General features: G+C 44.0%; 1 protein-coding gene across 5 annotated transcripts in view; it reads right to left on the bottom strand.

Annotated features, from left to right (window-relative positions):
- MAPKBP1 (mitogen-activated protein kinase binding protein 1) overlaps positions 1 to 20,353 on the bottom strand; it is a gene marked incomplete at both ends in the record, with an annotated part of 48,954 nt that overhangs the window by 24,873 nt on the left and 3,728 nt on the right. For all 5 annotated transcript variants that reach the window (XM_082853021.1, XM_082853020.1, XM_082853019.1 and 2 more), the window contains one exon: positions 572 to 663. In XM_082853021.1, coding sequence (XP_082709147.1) covers positions 572 to 663 — 92 coding nt within the window. The remainder of the gene's footprint in view (positions 1 to 571; positions 664 to 20,353) is intronic.

The raw sequence follows: 20,353 nt of genomic DNA, 5'->3' as shown, positions 1-20,353 counted from the left end.
GGGAAAAGTGGGGGAGGGATAGATTAGGAGGTTGGGATTAACATACGCACACTACTATATATAAAATAGATAATCAACAAGGACCTACTGTATAGCACAGGGAACTCTACTCAATACACTGTAATAACTTATATGGGGAAAGAAACTGAAAAAGAATAGATATATATATAACTAAACCACTTTGCTATACACCTGAAACTAACACAACATTGTAAATCGACTATATTCCAGTATAAAATATTTTTTTTAATTTAAAAAATAAAATAAAAATAAAAATGACTAAAAGGTAGATATTAAAGATATTGAAGATGGTGTTGGGAGCTGCGTGAATACAAAGTGTGAATCTATATGCGTGGGTGGGTGTGGGTGGTCAAAAAGCAGGACGGGATGGCAACACAGACAACAGTCAACAAAGAGCCTTTATGTGGCCCCGTACGTCATTTATAAAAATGGCACCAAAACCTTAACCTGGATGTATCTCCCAGAAGATACCAGAAAACCCCTGCCCACTCCAACTGGTTTAGCATAGCTATAAACTTCCATGCAATAAGACCACTTCCAAGACACTTACCCAGCTGGGTAGGCAACTAAACCCGATCGGGGATCACAGGCAAGTCCTCTGCCTCCAGACACTGTTATTCCAAGCACCTTCTCCAAGGTCACCTGTTGGAGCAAGACAGAGAAGTGTTATGTTATGGATGGAGTGGGGCTGGGAAGGAGGAGTTGAAGGTAGCCGGGACCTTCTTCCACGCTGACTGTTTCCTGATGGCCCTGTCTTCTGACTTATCCAGGTCCTGATCTGGCCATAGGCCCCCTGATCACATGGGAAAAAGCCAGTACACATCGCCAGCTTTTAACAGTGATCAAACTGCTAGGCCCATGGAAAAGAAAATGAAGTGGTTAAAACTCAGCTCATGGCCACAGAGGGACAAGAACTCTCCCAATCCAGGAAGGCTCCATTTACAAGATAAAGTCTTGGGTCCCCAGACTGGCCTCTTGGGTCTATGAGACTCAGGAGAGGTCACTGATCTTCGTACCTTGGCAGGCATGAAACAAAGGCCACTCTGATCTCCAAGAGCCAGAAGAATGTTAGGTAACAATTAGGTGACTCATAATATCCCTGATCTATGCATTCCATCACACTCTTCCCCTCCATCAGATGTCTGCCAGTTCAAACAGACTCGAAGCCTAGATGGCAGAGACATGGCTTAATGCTGTGTTTTGCAAAGCACAGACGCTCAGAGTACTCTAATTATTATTATTAAGCCACAACTCCCACAGAGATGAAAGGGAAACATACGTAAAGTGCTCAGAGATTCTGAGAGGACATGGCCATGGGAGACATTCACCATCACTCTCTTCATCACTGTTGTTACCCCACACTGTCTGCAGGCCCTGGGACATACTGGACTAACCTCAAATTAGTTCCCTGATCTTTCTGCTAGATGATCCCATGTAAGATTCAGACTGCCCTGTAACCTCGTCACTCCCTCACCCACTGCTATAAAATGTCTTGCATGTCACTCCTGGTCCAGTCTCCTCTGGCACTGTCTGGACTCCCTGCACTGGCCCTCCTCAGGGATGTCCTCGGTCTTCATTGGCTAAGACAGAGGGGCTTCTGAATGCAGGATGGCCAGGTAAACAGGCTGGAGTGTACTCTGCTAAGAGAGTCTTGGGGGCCTTACGAGGGCGATGTGAACCAGAAACACTTCAGGGGTGTTTGTATCAGTGGCACTGTGGTCTGCTCCCAGTCCAGGCCGGTATCTAGAGAGGGGAAGCCCATAGTCAATTACAGTAGTTTTAGGATCTCTCCTTCTCTCTTACTCTCCCAACTGGAGAATTCCAAGTGCTTCTAGAGGGCCTGTTTAAATTCCAATCTCCAAGGACCATTTTAGTTTGAATTAGGTTGGAAAGAAATGCCCTGAGGTGGCCAGAGACCAAAATAAGTCCCCTGGGATGTTGTAGTTAAAGCTATTACCCTGGAAGGTCCCCAAGAGTCTTCTGTGCTTCTTGGGGATGTGGACCAGGAATTCCAACATGTGTCTACTCACTGGCAGAGGCAGTTTAGTTCCAGGGCACCACACCTACCCACAACCACCTGGCAAGCACCAAACTTGCCAGCTACCCTTGGGCCTTTCTGAGGCACTAAACCTAGTGGGGGATAAACTAACTTTAGCCTACTCTATACATTCTTGATATTCTGCCCTAACTTAGGCCTCTTTCCATACTTTTTCTCAGCTTAATGACCCCCTCCCCCTTCTCCGGCACCCACTCACCTTTCTGAAAGGGCTGAGCACTGCACACTAACTGGAGAGCACAAAATAACCCTGGGGAAGTCCGGGAGATACTCAGTTCAGGGCACCACACCCTATCCTGGCACAGTGCCTCTGGCTATCCCCGAGGGAGGGGTACTCAGGAACATTCCTGCTGCACCAACTGCCTACTGCAGAGAAGAGAGAAAGAGGAGCCTGAGGCCAGCATTACCCACATAGATGAGAAAGGTCACCAAAGCAAGCACTGAGCTAAAAGGCCAACTCAACTCCTATTCTCTTCAAGCTAATCTGATTTCAGGCAAATCCTTTGGATTCATATTTGCATCAATCCCTCCCTTATGCTTCAGCTTTGGTCCCAAAGAATCAGACCAGTCTGTGGGTTCTCAGCTTGCCTTCTCTCTCTGACAGGAATTTGGGTAGGTGTTTTGTGGGTAGATGATCCAGTTCCACAGAGAATTAATTCTGGAACTAGCTTGGAGTTTTCAACAGCAATCTAAAGCAGGAAGAAGATGTGAGTTACTCAGACCCGAAAGACCAGTGTTTATCAAACGTTTTTGACCACGACCCATCGTAAGAGACACATTTTATATCTTGATCCAGTATAAACATACATGCTCATAAAACTGAAATAAAAGTTTCACAGAAAAATACTTACTATCATTGCATGTGATAAACTCCAATTTCTATTATATTCTATTTCATTAAAAAAATAATTCTGGTCATGGCCCACTTTATTGACTTCATGACCTACAAGTGGACTGGCAGCTGCAGTTTGAGAAACCCTGCTAAGGACCATCTCTCCCCGCTGGGCATGGGATTCATCTCTGGTCCCTGGCATCTTTGTGTCTGTCACTTTCCTCCTAGGACTCTCCACAGTGGAGCAGACATCCGGGCTAGGAAACCCCACAGACAGGAGTTTGCCTGGGCTCAAAACTTGGATGATTTTCAAAGGATTTACGGTTTTTGGCTTCCTCTGGATTTCTGAGCAGCTATCCAAGGGAAAAAAAGGCAGTTTCCTTTGACTCTGTGGAGGGGGAAGAGCAGGGGAAAAACATTCAGGGGCATCAGCTGGGTTTTATTTTATGTTCTAACTCAAACCAGCTTCCTGTTTGCAGGGAGGTTTGGGGCTGAGCTCCACTTTCAAAGGATCTGAGAGTCCAGAACTCCTGCAAGGCCTCCAATGTCTAGGCTTGTCCTGCAAGGCTCCTGCACGATGGACTTTATAAACTGACTCTCTTTCATAACCCTCTCCATATTCTTTCCAAAAAGGTGGTACAGCTTCCATCTACCCTAAGAAATGGAGACAAACCTGGACACCCCCTTGCAAACCCACCCTGGGCTAAAAGTGCCCAAGTTCAAGTAGTGGTGTGCTGCAGCTGGCTCATGCTGGCTCAGGACAGCTGACTGTGCACCTCTTTTCCCAGCTCCACATTCAATGAGAGCACATTGGTAGCTTGAAACCACCATGGTGGGAGCACTTACGCCATGAAATCAGACAACGCTACAAATCAGGGCCCCTGTTGCCCCTCAGAGAGCATGTAAACATTTACCAACGCACCGCTAAGCTCAAGCAACTTTTCTCTCTCCCTCGGACTATGGCTGTAACTCCCATGTGTTCCCTCTGCTTCAGGCCTTGCTTCCTATATAGTCTTTTCTTTTTCTCAACATGGCAGGCCACAGTGATTCTTTCAAGAAATATAGGAGATCATGTCATTATGCTGCTCAAAAGTCTCCAATGGCTCCCCATGCAGATTCTTCACCCCGGTTTAGAAGGCCCTAAGTCACCTGGCCTCTGGCTGCCTCTCTGACCTCGTTTCCTCCACTTCGCCCTCACTTACTCCACCTCAACCACCCTGGCGCCTGAAGCACCTCAAGTGGATTCTAGCTTCAGGTCCTCTGCATAGGCTTTTTATTCCTCCCACTAAAACTCCCTTGCCTCAACTACTCACACAGCTAATTCACTCAGGTCTTTGCTCAAAGGTCTTCTCCACAGGGAAGGCTTTCCAGACTGGCTTTACTGCTATCACTCTATACCCAACTTATCCTGCTTTATTTTTCTTCATTGTACTTAGAGTCAGAGTGACCCAACATTGAGTATATCTTTGTCCACATACTTACTGTCCGTCTCCTCTACCAGAATATGAGCTTCTTGAGGGCAAGGCCTAAGTTGTTACCCCTCACTGATGCATCCCTAGCACTTTAAACAGTGCCTGGCACAAAATGGGCACTTGATAAATATTTGATGAATAAATGAATGCATGGCAGAGGCTTCAGGAACAGTGAAAGGACAGAGATGGGAAGCACAAGAAAACTGGGGTATTTCAAGCCAGTAAAGTTGCTCTCCACGAAGTATCTAAAACTGGTTGTGTGGGAATTCCCTGACGGCTCAGTGGTTAGGACTCTTAGGTCCAGAGGTTAGGCGTTTTCACTGCCGTGGCCCGGGTTCAATCTCTGGTCAGGGAACTAAGACCCCTCAAGCTATGTGGTCAAAAAAAATAATAATAAAATGAAATAAAACTGGTTGTGACAGAAAGACCACGTCCAGATGAGGACAAGCATAAAGGGAGGTTAATGGTACAGGTAACATTTTGTTTCTTAAGCTGACAGTGGGCACACAATGGTTCACTCTATTATTCCACATGTCTTTACTGTATGTCTTAAATATTGCACAGTCAATGTTTAAAAGAGAGAAAAAATATGGTCCAGGATGTGGTGTGGGGCTCAGCACCTCATGAGCAACATCCTTCTATAGTTCACATGCCTGACTTCTCTTTATCCTAAAGCCACTTCGTTGACACTCGTTGACCCAGCAATGTGAGGGGAAGAATAACAGAGAGCTCAAGAATCTGTGTTTTTATTTGATTTACGTTTCTCACTTAAGAGCTTATAAGGCTGCACATGTTTATGATGCTCTGACACGCTGCTTCCAGCAGAAGTTTTCAAGGACCACTGCACACATCCCTTCTCCTGACTGCTAAGTGTGGCAGCAGGTGATGAGATAGGGCTCCCTCAGCCTGGGTCCCTGAGTAACTCTGATGAACAGAGCGCCCGCGCTGACCCACACTGCAACAAAAGTATGAGCAAGAAATAAACTATCCGTTAAGTTATGGAGTTGTTGAGGTGATTTGTTACCACAGCATGACCTAGCCCAGCAATTTTCACACTTTTTGGTCTCTTACACTCTTTGGTTTCTTAACACTCTTAGAATTTATCAAGGTCCTCAAAGAGCTTTCATTTATACAAGTTATATCTACCAATATTTACTATATTAGAAATTACAATGGAAATACTTAAACAAATTTAATTCATTCAAAACTAATAATAAACCCATTACATGTTAACACTTTTATTAAAAGTAACTCTAGTTTCCAAAACAAAACCAAAAATATTTAGTGAGAAGAGTGGCACTGTTTAACATTTTTATAAATCTCTAATGTCTGGCTTAACAGAAAACGGCTGGATTCTCATAACTGCATCTGCATTCAATCTGTTGTGATATGTTATTCTAGGTGAAGATTAAAAAAAGTTGGCCTCATTTGGATACGTAATTGGAAAAGAGGGGATCGCAGAGATCACCTAAAAGGGTTTTGGGGACCCCAGGGATTTTGTGACTACACCTTGGCAACCAATAACCTAGCCCCTCCTGTATACTACAGCATCTCTCTTCATAAGGAAGCAAGCCCACTAGTATGAGAGTTCTGGCCTCAAGCATCATTTGAGGAAAATGAGGCAGGGAAGAGGCCCTATGAGAAAATAGCTGTCCTCAAAGTCAGGGATGGGGCCCCAAGTTCTGACAGGAACTTCAGTTCCAAATCCTCATGGCCCAAATGCCAATGAAATATAGTCCAAAAGACACACCAGTCCAGGTAAATGATTCTGGCTGGTGAGCTGGGACACAACTGCTACGGGCAGCTGGCAGCCTGATACATCCACAGTTCTAGGAACATCATGCACAATGAAAACTCAGAATTAAGACGAGGGTACCCACTTTGTACTCTGCAGTGATCTCCTCCACATCTGCAACACAGCCTAGAGGCAGGGAGAACACTCGAGTTGTGACCCAGCTTTTCCTTGGACAGGTGGAGAGTGTTGAGATGGGGGAAAGCCTACACCAACCTGAAAGAGAGTGTCATCTTTCCCCAGAAGCAAGGCTGCAGGAGGGCAGAATTACTACAGACACACTGCAAAGGAAGGCTTGAATACCCACCCCTCCCAACATGCACTAGGCAGGGCAGTACTGTATCCTCCTAAGAGAAAGAAGGAAAGCAAAATTATCCCTCACTGTAATGAGATAAAGGGATAACTTCATAATAGCCTATTCCCAAGAGAGAAGGAAAGAATAAAGCCAACTGTTTAAGAGCTCTTCTGGCTCTCATTAAAGTAGATGGAAAAAACAGGTGGCTCAGAGGCGACAGATGGGACTACTCGTTCATACTAGATAGAACAGTATTTTCCAACACGCGGATTGCAGCCTATTAATGGGATTTGAAATTGATTTAATGGGTTATGAATAACTAAAATAGAACAAAAAATAGATCTCATGGCATGTAGTAATAATGGTAAGCACTGAACGTGAAACTTTATTTCAGGGGTGTGTGTGTGTGTGTGTGTGTGTGTGTGCGTGCGCCCTGGGTCACAATGTAAACTGTATTCCTTAATGTGAGTTGTTCTCAAAAATGTTTGAAAGTCACTGGGATGCTATGGGGGTCCTCAAAATCCATTAGGGAAGATGAATGACATACTACAAAGTAATCCAGTATGTGATGAGGGTCATAAGAAAGATATAAAATGCTCAAAAAGGAGAAAGAGAGATGATTTCTGAACAGGATAAGGAAAGGGAAACAATGAAGCTTTCCTGGAAGACTAGATGGAATGTGGCCTGGTCAGTGAGGATAGGATTTTGACAGATGGAAATACAGAGAAATACAGAGAAAGGAATTCTCAGTAGAAGAAGTTGCATGAATGAGTTCGACAGAAGGAAACAACAGAGTAGGTGAGCAACAGTGAAAGCAAGGATCTTTTGTATAAGACTTAGGTCAGGAGAGGTAGACTATAACCAGACCGGGAAGGGCCTTGATTGCCAAACTAAGTGGGGTCATCTGGAGGCTCTGGGAAGCTACTGAAGGGTTTCGAACCAGGGACACAATCAAAGCTATGTTTGGTGAGATGTACATAAGACCCATAGCACAGGCAGGGAGCCCAATTAGGAGGCTATTACAACAGTTCAGGTGAGAGGTAATAAGGATCTAGACCAGCATGAAGATAGTGAGAGTAGAAAAGAAATAATGACAAAGAAAAAAGTGACAAAGCAAATAGAATTGGCAAGATGGGGCACCGTACAACTCTGGAGGAAAAAGAAGACTCAAATTTTGAACTTCAGAGATAGGGAACAAGGAGGTGCTATGAAAAGAAATGCTGCCATGATCAGGAAGAGGACCTGGGTCTGGACAAAGGGGGGAAGGATGGGAACCGATGATGTCGGTTTTAGGCATGTTGAATCTAAGTCGCTTCAGGAATATTTAGTAGGAACCACAGAACATTCAACTTAGCAACATACACATGGAATTGATGCTTGGGAGAGAGGTGAGGACTAGAAATAGATATTTAAGAATTATTCACAGGGGCTTCCCTGGTGGCGCAGTGGTTGAGAGTCCGCCTGCCGATGCAGGGGACACGGGTTCGTGCCCCGGTCCGGGAAGATCCCACATGCCGCGGAGCGGCCGGGCCCATGAGCTATGGCCGCTGAGCCTGCACGTCCGGAGCCTGTGCTCCGCAACGGGAGAGGCCACAACAGTGAGAGGCCCACGTACTGCAAAAAAAAAAAACCATTAAAAAAAAAAAAGAATTATTCACGGGGGCTTCCCTGGTGGCACAGTGGTTAAGAATCCGCCTGCCAATGCAGGGGACATGGGCTTGAGCCCTGGTCCGGGAAGATCCCACATGCCGCGGAGCAACTAAGCCAGGGTGCCACCACTACTGAGCCTGCACTCTAGAGCCCATGAGCCACAACTACTGAGCCCACGTGCCACAACTACTGAAGCCCACGCGCCTAGAGCCCGTGCTCCACAACAAGAGAAGCCGCAGCAATGAGAAGCCCGTGCACCACAACGAAGAGCAGTGCCCCCCGCTCTCCGCAACTAGAGAAAAGCCCGAGTGCAGCAAATGAATACCCAACACAGCCAAAAATAAAATAAATAATAAAATAAATAAATTTTAAAAAATCTATGGAAAGAAAAAGAATTATTCACAGAACTTCCTTGGTGGTCTAGTGGTTAAGAGTCCATCTTCCAATGCAGGGGACATGGGTTCGATCTCTGGTTGGGGAACTAAGACCCCACATGCCATGGGGCAACTAAGCCTGCGCACCGCAGCTACTGAGCCTGCGCACCACAACCTGAGAGCCTGCGTGCCGCAACTAGGGAGCCCACGTGCCGCAACTACTGAGCCCACGCACTCTGAAGCCCGTGCGCCACAACTAGAGAGAAGCCTGCGCGCCACAATGAAAGATCCTGCGTGCCGCAACAAGACCTGATGCAGCCAAAACAATAATAATAATAAAAATAAATAAAACATTTTTTTAAAAAAAGAATTATTCACAAGGAGGTGAAAACCACCACTGAAAGTACAATGAGGCAGGAGAAGACAGAGGGAAGAGAGAGTGAGGCTGAGGACAGAAATGGGGCTGTAGCTATTTTTAGAGTATGGAGAAGATGAGGGCTCAGGCAGTTAGAAAGGGAGAAGGAGAACCAGGAAGCCTGTGAAGAGGAGAGTTCCCAGAAGGATGGGGTAGTCAATGTAAGTGCTAAAAAGAAGTGAAGAAGCAAGAAATGGACTCTCCAGAGTCCAAAGCCATCTGCAACATAGCACAGGGTCCCCAGCAGTCCCAACCCCCTAAACACATGATCTCAGGAACTCTAAGCAAGGCCTTCTAAACTCTTCTGGTACCTCTCTCTCCAGTCCCTAGATCTGACCAGCCCACAAGCTAGAGGAGAGACACCAGCCAATGAGAGATCCAGTGTGTGGAGCCAACACACACACAAGACAACAGCACTGCTAGAGAAGGGTTTCTTGTTGAGCCCACAGCATACACGATTCGAATCTGTTCTTGCTTTCTTAGTGCGAGGGACTACTACAGGGAGTCTGCAGTGGCAAGAAAGCAGCTGCTCCCTCGAGAGAGAAAACTAAGGGGCCAGAGCCACAAAAGGCCAGGGTCATCTAGGATTTAGCTGACCTCAAACTGGTAAAGAAACCCCAGCAACTGGGAGGAAGCCGATCTCTGTTTTGGTTGCCATGTTTTGTTGCCACCAATTTCTTTCTTCCCCCTTCTCCCCTTCTCTACTTCTTAATCCCACTCAATACAAGTTATAAATACCTGAGTTATAAGTCATTCCAGCCAAACTATGGGTTTGCTATTTCTATAAACAAGCATGTCACAGACCTGTCCGAGGCAGAGCCCCCTCTGCCTTTCCCTCCCTTCCTGCAGGTTAAGAATAACTATGCCTGTCTCTTGCCCACACACTACACTCTAATCTCACAAAGCAGATCCTCCACCAGATTCTGAGAACTGCCACTTATGCAAAAGCCACAGAGGAAGCCAAGGCCAGGAGGCTTTGTGCAGAGACTTAGCCAGCTGGGCAGAGACCCAGTGACCAGCCCTGGGAGGGGGGAGGGGGAAGCGGGTATCATGCCCAAGCTCACTCACTCCTGCTCCTTCAGAGACCAAAGTGCCATCTGGTCAGAGGCAGGAAGAGACACAATGGCCACTCCAAAACTGTAGAACAGACCTTGCCTCTCTACTCTGCTCCTGGTTTCTGGGGCTGATTTGTGGTTCTACTTTCTATACCATGAAGTCTCTCAGAAACAAATAACTTCCAGTATGACAGAAAAACCAAGTTCCCTCACTAGAGATCAAGATTTGCTGGAGTTGAGCCAATTCTGCTGTGCTGAGATTAAAATAGCCTTAGCTTCTAAGGAAGGTGAGTCTGCCACTGCTTGGGAAGAGGTGACCTTAGAGATCCTTTAGCATAAGCCCCTGGAGCCTAGAGAACAGAGGTTCCCAATTCCGGCCGATCAATAGAATTACTCAGAGGACTTAACAAGTTTTTTTCAGATAGCAGTCCCTACCCCATCCCCTGCCTCTGCAAGATTCTTGATCAACAGCTATGGAGCGGGCTTCAAGAATCTGCATATTAAAGCTCTCCTGGGCTTCCCTGGTGGCGCAGTGGTTGAGAGTCCGCCTGCCGATGCAGGGGACATGGGTTCGTGCCCCAGTCCGGGGCCCCGGGATCTCCCACATGCCGCGGAGCGGCTGGGCCCGTGAGGCATGGCCACTGAGCCTGCGCGTCCGGAGCCTGTGCTCCGCAACGGGAGAGGCCACAACAGTGAGAGGCAAAAGCTCTCCAGGTGGTTCTAGTGATTAATCAGGTGGGGAACTATTCAATTAAAGCATTTTGCCTTTTTATTTCCAAATTTCAACCCCTCCTGGGACTAGGGAGAAAACAATGCTCTGAGTATTCTTACAAGAATACCCACACCCATGGGCTGCAAAAGGTCTTGGGCAGAGAGAGGATCTACAGCCATAATAGATACCATTTATTGAATGTGTACTCTGCGCCAAGAACTGTGCTAAACGCTTTGTAAGACCATCTCATTGAATACTCTTGACAACTTTATAAAGGACTAGTATTATTTCCATTTTAGTTATGAAGGAGTCAAGTAAGTAGTCAGTGGAAGAACCAGGATTCAAACCTAAGTCTGTCTGGTTCCAGAAACCACGGTGACCAAGGAGGGAGTTCAGGTTCTCCAAAACCACCAGAATGTTGCAGTTTCTGAAAGAGCACACAGGGAAGTCACCAAGCCATCATGGAGGCATCAGGGACAGGTCTGAGAACCAAGGTAGAAGGCAAAGGGCACAGGATGAAGTAGAGGGGCAACAGGGTTCTCTCCTCCTAGCGTTAATGTTTTTTAAAAAATAGCAGGTCTTATCAGTAGCTTAAATGGGTCTAAAAATGCGTTCTGACCTCTCCTCACAGAGATGGTTGCAGAGAAAGAGTAACAGAGGGTCTTCCAATGTCAGAGTACCCCACCTGGTCAGAGCGTGCTCACATCCAGCTGGCATTAGAACCTACAGTCAACACAGACAGCTGACACCCATTTCCAAGGCAATTAAAACTACAGTGTTAGAAGCAGGGGATTATGATTTCATGTGCAGATGGAGGAAGAGGTAAGGATGGCATCAGACCTCAAACCAGAAGGGAGCCAATGAGAGGCCTCTAGCCAAAGGACTCAATTATAATACAGCCAACAGCGGGCACCCAAGTCCAAACAGCAGCTTGAATAACACAGTGCCTGGTATAAAGCAGGTACTCCTACCCTCCCTTTCTCTTCCAGTTATCAGAAAGGCAAGGATAGGAGACATCTCAATTTAAGCAACCAGAATAGAGGAAAAAAAATTTTTTTCCTCTCTAAGGTCAGTCCTTGCTATACCAAGACCAGAACCACAAACAAAGCTTTATGACCTAAAAATCTGATCATCAAGAAAGGTCTAATTCTTCCTCATTCACCACCTCTACATGCCTGAGTTTTCTTAATCTCTTGGTTTCCAAACTTTGTAACCAGGGAGAATACTAACTGTTCCTTATCTGGACTAAGTGTGCAAAGTGAATGTGTGTTCTGGGAAAAGGGGAGTGGAGCAGACTCTCAGTGTTCCTGCAATCATGCCAACTTGTTCCATGAGACTCTCCTAGAAGAAGGAAGTTCTCTTCAATGTGTTATTCTCTATAAAATTCTCATTTCCTTTCCATTCCTAACGCCAACACCCTGGTTGAGGCCTTTGGCACCATATTCCTGGATACAGCAATGGCTTTCTAATCAAGCTCCTTACTGTAGACCCTGCCCTCCCCTCCCCAACCCATTAGAATAATCTTTCCATAGTACAGCTATGATCATGTCCCTCACCTGCTCAAAAACTTTCAATGGCTCCTTAATGCCAACTAAATAAATTATAAATGTCTTAGCCTAGCATCCATCTGTCAGTGGGCCCTATCGTTCTTCTAATTCTATTTCCTTCTACTCACCATATGAATGATGTGCTTTTGTCAATCTGGATTATTCATTATTCTGGAAAGGAGCTCTGGGGCTTTTGTTTATATTCTTCTGCCTGGAATGCCCTTCCCTTCCACCATCCCATACTGAAACCCTACCCCTTCCTTCAAGAACCAGCTCAAATATCACATCCCCTATGATTCTTTCTGTGATCAACCTGGCCAGAAGTGACTCCTCCCTCCTTGGAACTCTTACAGCAGCACTTAATTTTCATCATTCACACGGCATGTGTTACTTAGTACCTTGTAAAGAAGTTCTTTAAGGATCTGTCTTATCTCTCCTGCTACTCTATAATCTCCTGTAAGGCAGAGGCTGTATCTCATACAACTCTATGCTTATAGCACAGCGCACAATGTTTAATATAGTATATTTGTTGAATCCATTTTTAATACTTTAAAAATATTTGTGAATATTCTTTGGTGCATTTTACTTAGTAAATTCTTTAACCTCCTAGAGAATTCTCCATCTATCATAGCCAAACCTAGAAGCTGGAGCAGGAAGCAGGATTCTGATGCCTTTCCAGAAAGATTGGTGAAGGTCTGAATGGAATAATCCATGTGCCTTGCATGATTACAAACCAAACAGTTTTACCCCTGACTTTAGTAAATACATGCATGGCATGGCTCTTCATAAATCTGACTTAAATTATAATTAACGAGTAAGTCCAAAAAGATTGAGATAATTTTTGTTTAATAAAAGTAACAATACTATTATTTAAAAAGAGCTTTACCTGTCCTTTTTAATCAGAAATGAATGGAGCTATAAGTAGTTATTCTGGATGTTAGAATTATGAATGACCTGTTTTCTTCTTTACGTTTCTCTATATGGTGTAAAAAACTCTTTTCAGAAAGCACATGTACTTCAGAAAGTATAAAAAGACATTTTATTTACCAAAGCTAACCAAGGAAATATTTTTGAGTATCAGAAATGAATTATCTCGGGACTTCCCTGGTGGTCCAGTGGCTAAGACTCCATGCTCCCAATGCAGGGGGCCCAGGTTCGATCCCTGGTCGGGGAACTAGAATCCCACATGCATGCCGCAACTAAAGATTCCTCATGCCGCAACTAAAGAGCCCGCATGCAGCAACGAAGATCTCACGTGCCGCAACCAAGACCCGGCACAGCCTAAATAAATAAATATTTTTTTTAAAAAAGAAATGAATTATTTCAAATTCAAGAAGTTAATGATGAATTTGTGAGAAAATATTTTTATGTCCTATTATTACTAAAAAAACAAAGTTTATTATACCAGATATATTTTCCAACATTTGTACACAACTTCTTTAATAAAATGAGTATACAGATTTTTAAATTTAAACATTTTAGATTTAAATACGAAATACACATGTTTAAATTGGAGAGACTTTTATCTTTACTATTTTTTTTCTACTTACAAAAATAACACACACTCATCGTAAAAAATTCCAACATTACAGAAATATAGAAATGTAGATAGTGAATGTCCACCATAATCTACTATCCCTCCCTGAGGTAACCAATTTTAACAACAGTTTGGTATTTATAGCCTCACAATTTTTTCTATGCATATACAAACATACATGTTTTAACAAAATATAAATAATCATTAACATAAAAACTGTTATACAGTTTGCTTTTTGTCACTTAATAGATCTTGTATACCCTCTCATATCAGTATATATAGATTGAACTCATTCTTTTCAACCAGTACAAGGTATTTCATTTATGGATGTACACCAATCTCCCATTGATGGTTACTTGGATTACTTCAAAGATTTCACTACTGTGAATAACGCTCCCCAACAACAGAAAAATTCAGTTATATACACTTTTGTGTGGTGTAAGTGTTTGCATAGAATAAAATCCCAGAATTATAACTGTTAAATCAAAAGACATGAATATGTAAATTTTTCTTCTAATGGATATTACCAAGTTGTCCTCTAAAAAGGTTAGATCAATGTCTGCTTTCACTAACAGCAGAAGGGTATGAGTGCACTTGTTTCCCCACATCTTCATATATTTTCTTTAAGGAAAAATTATTTAAATAGAATATTTCACTCTCATCCAAACATTAGAAACATAAAACAATGGGTCATAAAATTAATGCGTTTCACTCTGCCTTTAAATTCTTAGTCTGAAAGGAAGCTCTAAGACTAATTCACTTCCCAAATTATTTCCCAGTATAAATGAATTAGCCCCAAAAGAAGAAAAAAGTTATATTTATTTCTACAGAAGCTACTGCTGTTAAGAAGCATGCTTACTGGGCTTCCCTGGTGGCGCAGTGATTGAGAGTCCGCCTGCCGATGCAGGGGACACGGGTTCGTGCCCCGGTCCGGTAAGATCCCACATGCCACGGAGCAGCTGGGCCCATGAGCCATGGTCGCTGAGCCTGTGCTCCGCAACGGGAGAGGCCACAACAGTGAGAGGCCCGTGTACCGCAAACAAAACAAAACAAAACAAAAAAGCATGCTTACTACTCCAGTGATTTCCAATCAGACACAGTAAATTAGGACTCCCCCCACTCCTGGTTCACTAGCTTGCCTTTTTTAATTCCCCCAAATCATATCCATAGCTCTGAAATAAATTACACAGTAGTTAGTATCAAAAAGAATATTTGCTAAATCTTTCTTTTGGTCAGTAGTTAAAGTATAGTTGATACAAGTTAATATTGGCAAGAAAAAGGGGCTGAAGATAGGTCACAATAAAAAGCTGCACAGGGAGGATGATTCAGTGTTGGAACAGAAGAGGTTGAACCTGCAAAAAAAAGGACTGCTCACAAATGGAAACTTGAAGGAATAATATCTTGCCAGCAAATTAGAAGAAAATTCCTGGATATTCTAGAAATCTGTGGACCCTGATAATATTAGAAACCCCTTAATAGCTGTAAACTTATTTAGATCTTACAATGTGCTTTCACATTCATTAAATCTCATTGAATCCTCACAACAGCCCTGGGAGAAAGCCATCAGTATTCCAATTTTACAAATGAGAGAGAATCCAGTTCCCTCAGAAGTGAGGAAGCTGTCCCACCAGCCCCCACTACACACACACACACACACACACACACACACACACACACACACACACACACACACACACACACACACACAAACACACACACACCAGCATGGCTACTTAAAGTATGGCCCAAGGAAGAGCAGCATGGGCGTCACTTGGGAGCCTGGTAGTAATGCAGAGTCTCGGGGTGGGTCTGAATCTCAGTCTGCATTTTAACAGGACCACTGGCCTCTTGCCCCCACCCACTAATCTGTCTACACCTCAACTCAGAGAAGCCCTGTTCACCAGCCAACTATGAGGGAAAGTCTCTACCACAGCTGCTGTGGAGGCCTCCAAAGGGAGACCAAAGCAGCCTGGGGAAGGAAGGACAGCATAAGGAGAAAGGGCATGTTCAGAAAAGTCAGCAGCAGGTTATTAGGTCATACGAAAACCATCATGGTGTACAAAGATACTGTGCTTTCCCAAATAGAAGCTGACCAATAGTGTCAGGGTACCAGAGGTAAGCCTGCAGCCTGCCCATTGCATGTTTAGTCCTGACAAGCAGCTGCTTGCTTTTCTCTAGGCAGTAGCTGAGTGATGGCAAGAGTCAAGAGTTCTGAGCATGCTCCGAGCTCCTCCCCCATGATCACAAACTAGCTTGGGGCTTCCTCTCCTCAGGACTAACTGGGGCAGCTGCAGGAAAGCATGCATTAAGATCCCACGCTTTTGCAACCATAATGTTAACACTGTTGCCTATTTCAGGAAATAAATCAAAATAATACAAGTTTGAGATCAGGTGAGGCAAGGCACTTGCTCAAGGAACTTAGCAACCCCAGAGCCCACCCAGCCAAACAGAGTCAGGTGGGCAAATGACCCCATTTTCATGTTCCCTGAGACCCAACTGTCATCATCCAGGTCAGCCCTGGCACAGGGTATTTGAGATCCAGCTTCTTTCACAGAAAACAGGCATTTCAACTCAGCGACTCTCCACAGCTTCAAAGATAAGGTCAGTTGTGCGTAGGGACAGCCACAGAGGTAACAAAGAGGTGGAGAATGGGGATGAAGAAGGAGAGATTTGGGGTAGGTGGCACTAACAAGCAGTCAGGAGTGTGAGCTACACAATCAACCGCCAACTAAGAGCAGAACAGTTTAAAGCCTCATGATACCCACACACAAAAACAACCGAGGCATCTGTTGGTCTCCACTTCACTCCCCCACCTCACTCCAACTCCAAGAGAGAAGCAGTAACTGCTTGTGGCTTATGGTCATCTGGAACCTCACAGCTGTGCCCTGTCAACTTGACATTCACGTACCCACAGAACCACGAGCTGTACAGTTCCTAACGGTACCATAGAATGAGAAGTTGGGATACAGTTCATGAAATCTGGAGTTGGGAGTGGGAAGAGGAGCAAGGATGCAAGGGACAAGGGTTACTGAATGATGGTTCTAAAATAACGTTCTAAGAAGTTCACTAAATTAACTTTTATGGGGAATATTGGGGGGAAAGTATATTTTTTAAGGTACTGCCCTTTTCCAAGCTGATCGCAGACGTGACTCTTGGCTATAGCAATACTGGGCATACTTCTGTGCTCAGTGTCATGTTTTGCACATGAAGACTCCCTGGGAGGAGTACAGGATAAAGATTAAGAGCAGGCTTTGGAGTTAAGATAGCCAAGATTTGAATCCCAGCTCAGTCATCTACTGGCTATATAACCACCTCTCTGAGCATCAGTTTCCTTATTTATGAAATGGGGATAGTAATAGTACTTATAGTAGGGTGGTGTGAAACTTAAATGAGATAATATACGTACATGCTTAAGCACAGTACACAGCAAAAAACTCAATAAATGTTCGTCATTATTACCACTACAAATATTATTTCTAGTATTATTATTGTAAGATAAAGACAGGAAGCACTGACAACAAAGGCTGGAAAGGGGTGGTTCCAATAAGCATACTACCTGGAAATGTTGAATAGCACAAATCTATTATGGATAGAGAAGAAGAAACTTGAAAAGGACAAAGAGTCAAGATCAAGTCCTTGAGTATTTTAATTTTTAACAATAAAATCATCTTAATTACATAAGACAAAAATCTCATCTCACCTTAATGACACCATTAGCATCACATCCTTCAGAAACTTGGCAGTGTTCTATTTCTTGACTTGGGTGGTGGTTATGTGAGCAATCATTTTATAATTATTCACAATACAAGGTTATATTATTATATTTCATAAACTTTTCAATGTCCGTTATATTTCACAATTTTTTTAAGTTTCGTTTTTAAGTGCAAGCACCTTTAATGGGTTAGCTGAACTCACGGGGAAATGACCAGAAGCACCACTAAAGGAACAAAGAAAGCAAAGACAGAGGAGAGGTATGACGGGAAGTCAGAAACTTAGTGAGCTCAGCACAAGTGAGAAGCAATGTTCAAACCCAGAAGAACCTGAGGAATTTCTTCTCAGGATTCCTCCAAAAGAGAATGTGACAAAGTGGGGAAAAAAACAAAATAAAACAGCCACGTGGTCTCACAAAGTGTTGTTCCAAGATCTCCCACTACATTTAAATCTCAACTATGAATGAAGGGGCAGGGAAGGGAAAGTATCTTTAGCTCCATTCCAGGTTTAGGGGGGGAAATAAAGTGTATAAATTTAAAAATCTAACCTAAAAAGAGACTGTTTTATAGACTAGGGAAACAACACATAGAGCATTACAAACATTCTCTGTGATAAAATGAGAGAGGGTGGAATTCACTCCCTAGAAGTCTAAGAGGAGATATCCATAATATGAACTCATTCTTCTGTAAGCATCCTTCAAAACCAGAGGAAAATGCTGTGGCCAATTAAGAAGCACTGTGAACTTGCTGATACAACAGTTAGGAGGAAGGAAACCAAGATTTGGAAAATCTGAACAACCAAAAATACCAACCCTAAAGATCTACACTGCCCAATCTGTCTGCCACACTCACTTTATTTCTTGCCCTCCTTCTACCCCCCATTTTTTAAAAAGAGGTAACAGAAGTTAAAGTAAAATCCACAATGTGGATTTGATTCAGTAAACTTCCAAACAGATGGGCAGCTCTCACTCCACACCTCTACTGAGAACTGATGTGAAAGAAAGCTGACAGAAACCTGGCCCTGTCCTGCATTAAACAACAGAGCCCAGAGGAGAGGCTTAGCTTGTAGCAGTGGGAATGTGATTCATAATATAACAAATCCTACTGAAAACACTGTAGCTTTTTTTCCTATCAACAGGGCAGTCTGGACATGAAGTAAAAACCAACAGATACTCTGAGAACAACAGTGGGACAGACCATGTTCCCAGAGAAGCTTAGTTTGAATAAACATAGTCCCAAATTTCAAGCCCTAGACTGTTTTCCAAACAAAGAGGCAGTGATAACAGCCACAAGTCCAACTTGAGACTCAGGGGGTTGACAGAGAGGTTATAGAGGTCAGGCTGAAGCCTCATTTCTATGAATGTTTTTTCATTAGTCAAGAAATGAAAACATACAGATAACAAACAGAAGAGAGAAGTGAAGTCAGAGAAATACCAATGGCCCCAAAGACAGTCAAAATACTAGCAAGAAAGAAGACAGTGACTCAAACAGATCCAAAAGGGGAAACTTGCCCTAAATTACAAGCTGAGAGAGGGAAAAGAAACTTGGAAAGCAGCAGTACTGTTAGACTCTGAAATAAGTGAGGCCAAATGGATGAGGGCAGGCTTTGCAAGACAACTTAAAGCCTGAAGAGGCTGGGCTATTTTAGACAGCAAAGCAAGAGGTGTTGGGCTGCAGAGAGAAGAATCCTCTCTCTCCAGTGAGACTTACTTTGAAGGCTGAGGGCAGCTGCAGGCACCGGAAGGAAAAGGAAATGGAGATCAAAGGAACAAGACCAGAACACCTCACACTTTTCCCTGTACACCATCTGTTCTGAGGAGCTCAAGACACTTCACAAGCCTTAACTGAAGACTATATCATAGACAGAAAACTCAACAAGAACTTGCCCAAGTTCACTCACAAAGACAGGTGAGGGGCAGGGCTGCTGGCCACAGAGGCCTCTACTCTCAGTCATCCATTCTAAGTGGGGAGCCCAGAGAGTATGTATTACACACTAAAAACTCTTGGTTGCTATGAGTCCCAAGGGCAGTGGGTAGTGGAATGGTGACAAAAAAACTGGCTAGGACTCAGGGATATTATCATAAAGTTTTCCTATTTCTGCCCCCAAGGGAAATTCCTGCTGATCTAAGTAAGGCAATGACCATCTCCTTACATCTTACCCTACAACAGGGCACTTCTCTCAGATCTATCCCTGATACAGCAGTTTAACAGAGCAATCAGTCCAGAAGATACAATGGAGATTAAACAAACTACTCAAGGAGAAGAGTATACTTACTGGGCTAGCTTTATATATTCTCAAGAAGCCTCAATGAGGACTTGGGTATGAAACCAACAGATTTCAGGGTGGGCTGAAACCAGCAGTGGGCTTCTGGTGGAACTTTATATATACACAACTAACAAACTCTACCCCCAGAGGTTCCGATTCCACATAGATAGGATGGGGCCCAGGAATGCGTATTTTTTAAAAAGTTGCACAGGTATTCTGATGTCTTACTGCCCTCCTGACCTCTCCCCCAAGTTGAGCGCCATCAAGCTAGAGCCAGCCAGTGATCCATAAATGCTTTGAAAAAAGGATTTCCCTGGTGGCACAGTGGTTAAGAATCCGCCTGCCAATGCAGGGGACACAGGTTCGAGAAGATCCCACATGCGGCAGAGCAAATAAGCCCACGCGCCACGACTACTGAGCCTGCGCTCTAGAGCCCGCGAGCCACAACTACTGAAGCCTGCACGCCTAGAGCCCGTGCTCCACAACACGAGAAGCCACCGCGATGAGAAGCCCATGCACCGAAGAGTAGCCCCGGCTCGCCACAGCTAGAGAAAGCCCGCGTGCAGCAACGAAGACCCAACGCAGCCAAAACTAAATAAGTAAATAAATAAATTTATAT

The sequence above is a fragment of the Leucopleurus acutus genome, assembly GCF_964270905.1.
Source record: "Leucopleurus acutus genome assembly, chromosome: 1".
Classification (NCBI taxonomy): Eukaryota; Metazoa; Chordata; class Mammalia; order Artiodactyla; family Delphinidae; genus Leucopleurus; species Leucopleurus acutus.
The sequence above is the reverse complement of the archived record's forward strand: the minus strand, read 5'-3'. Positions and strand labels throughout refer to the sequence as shown.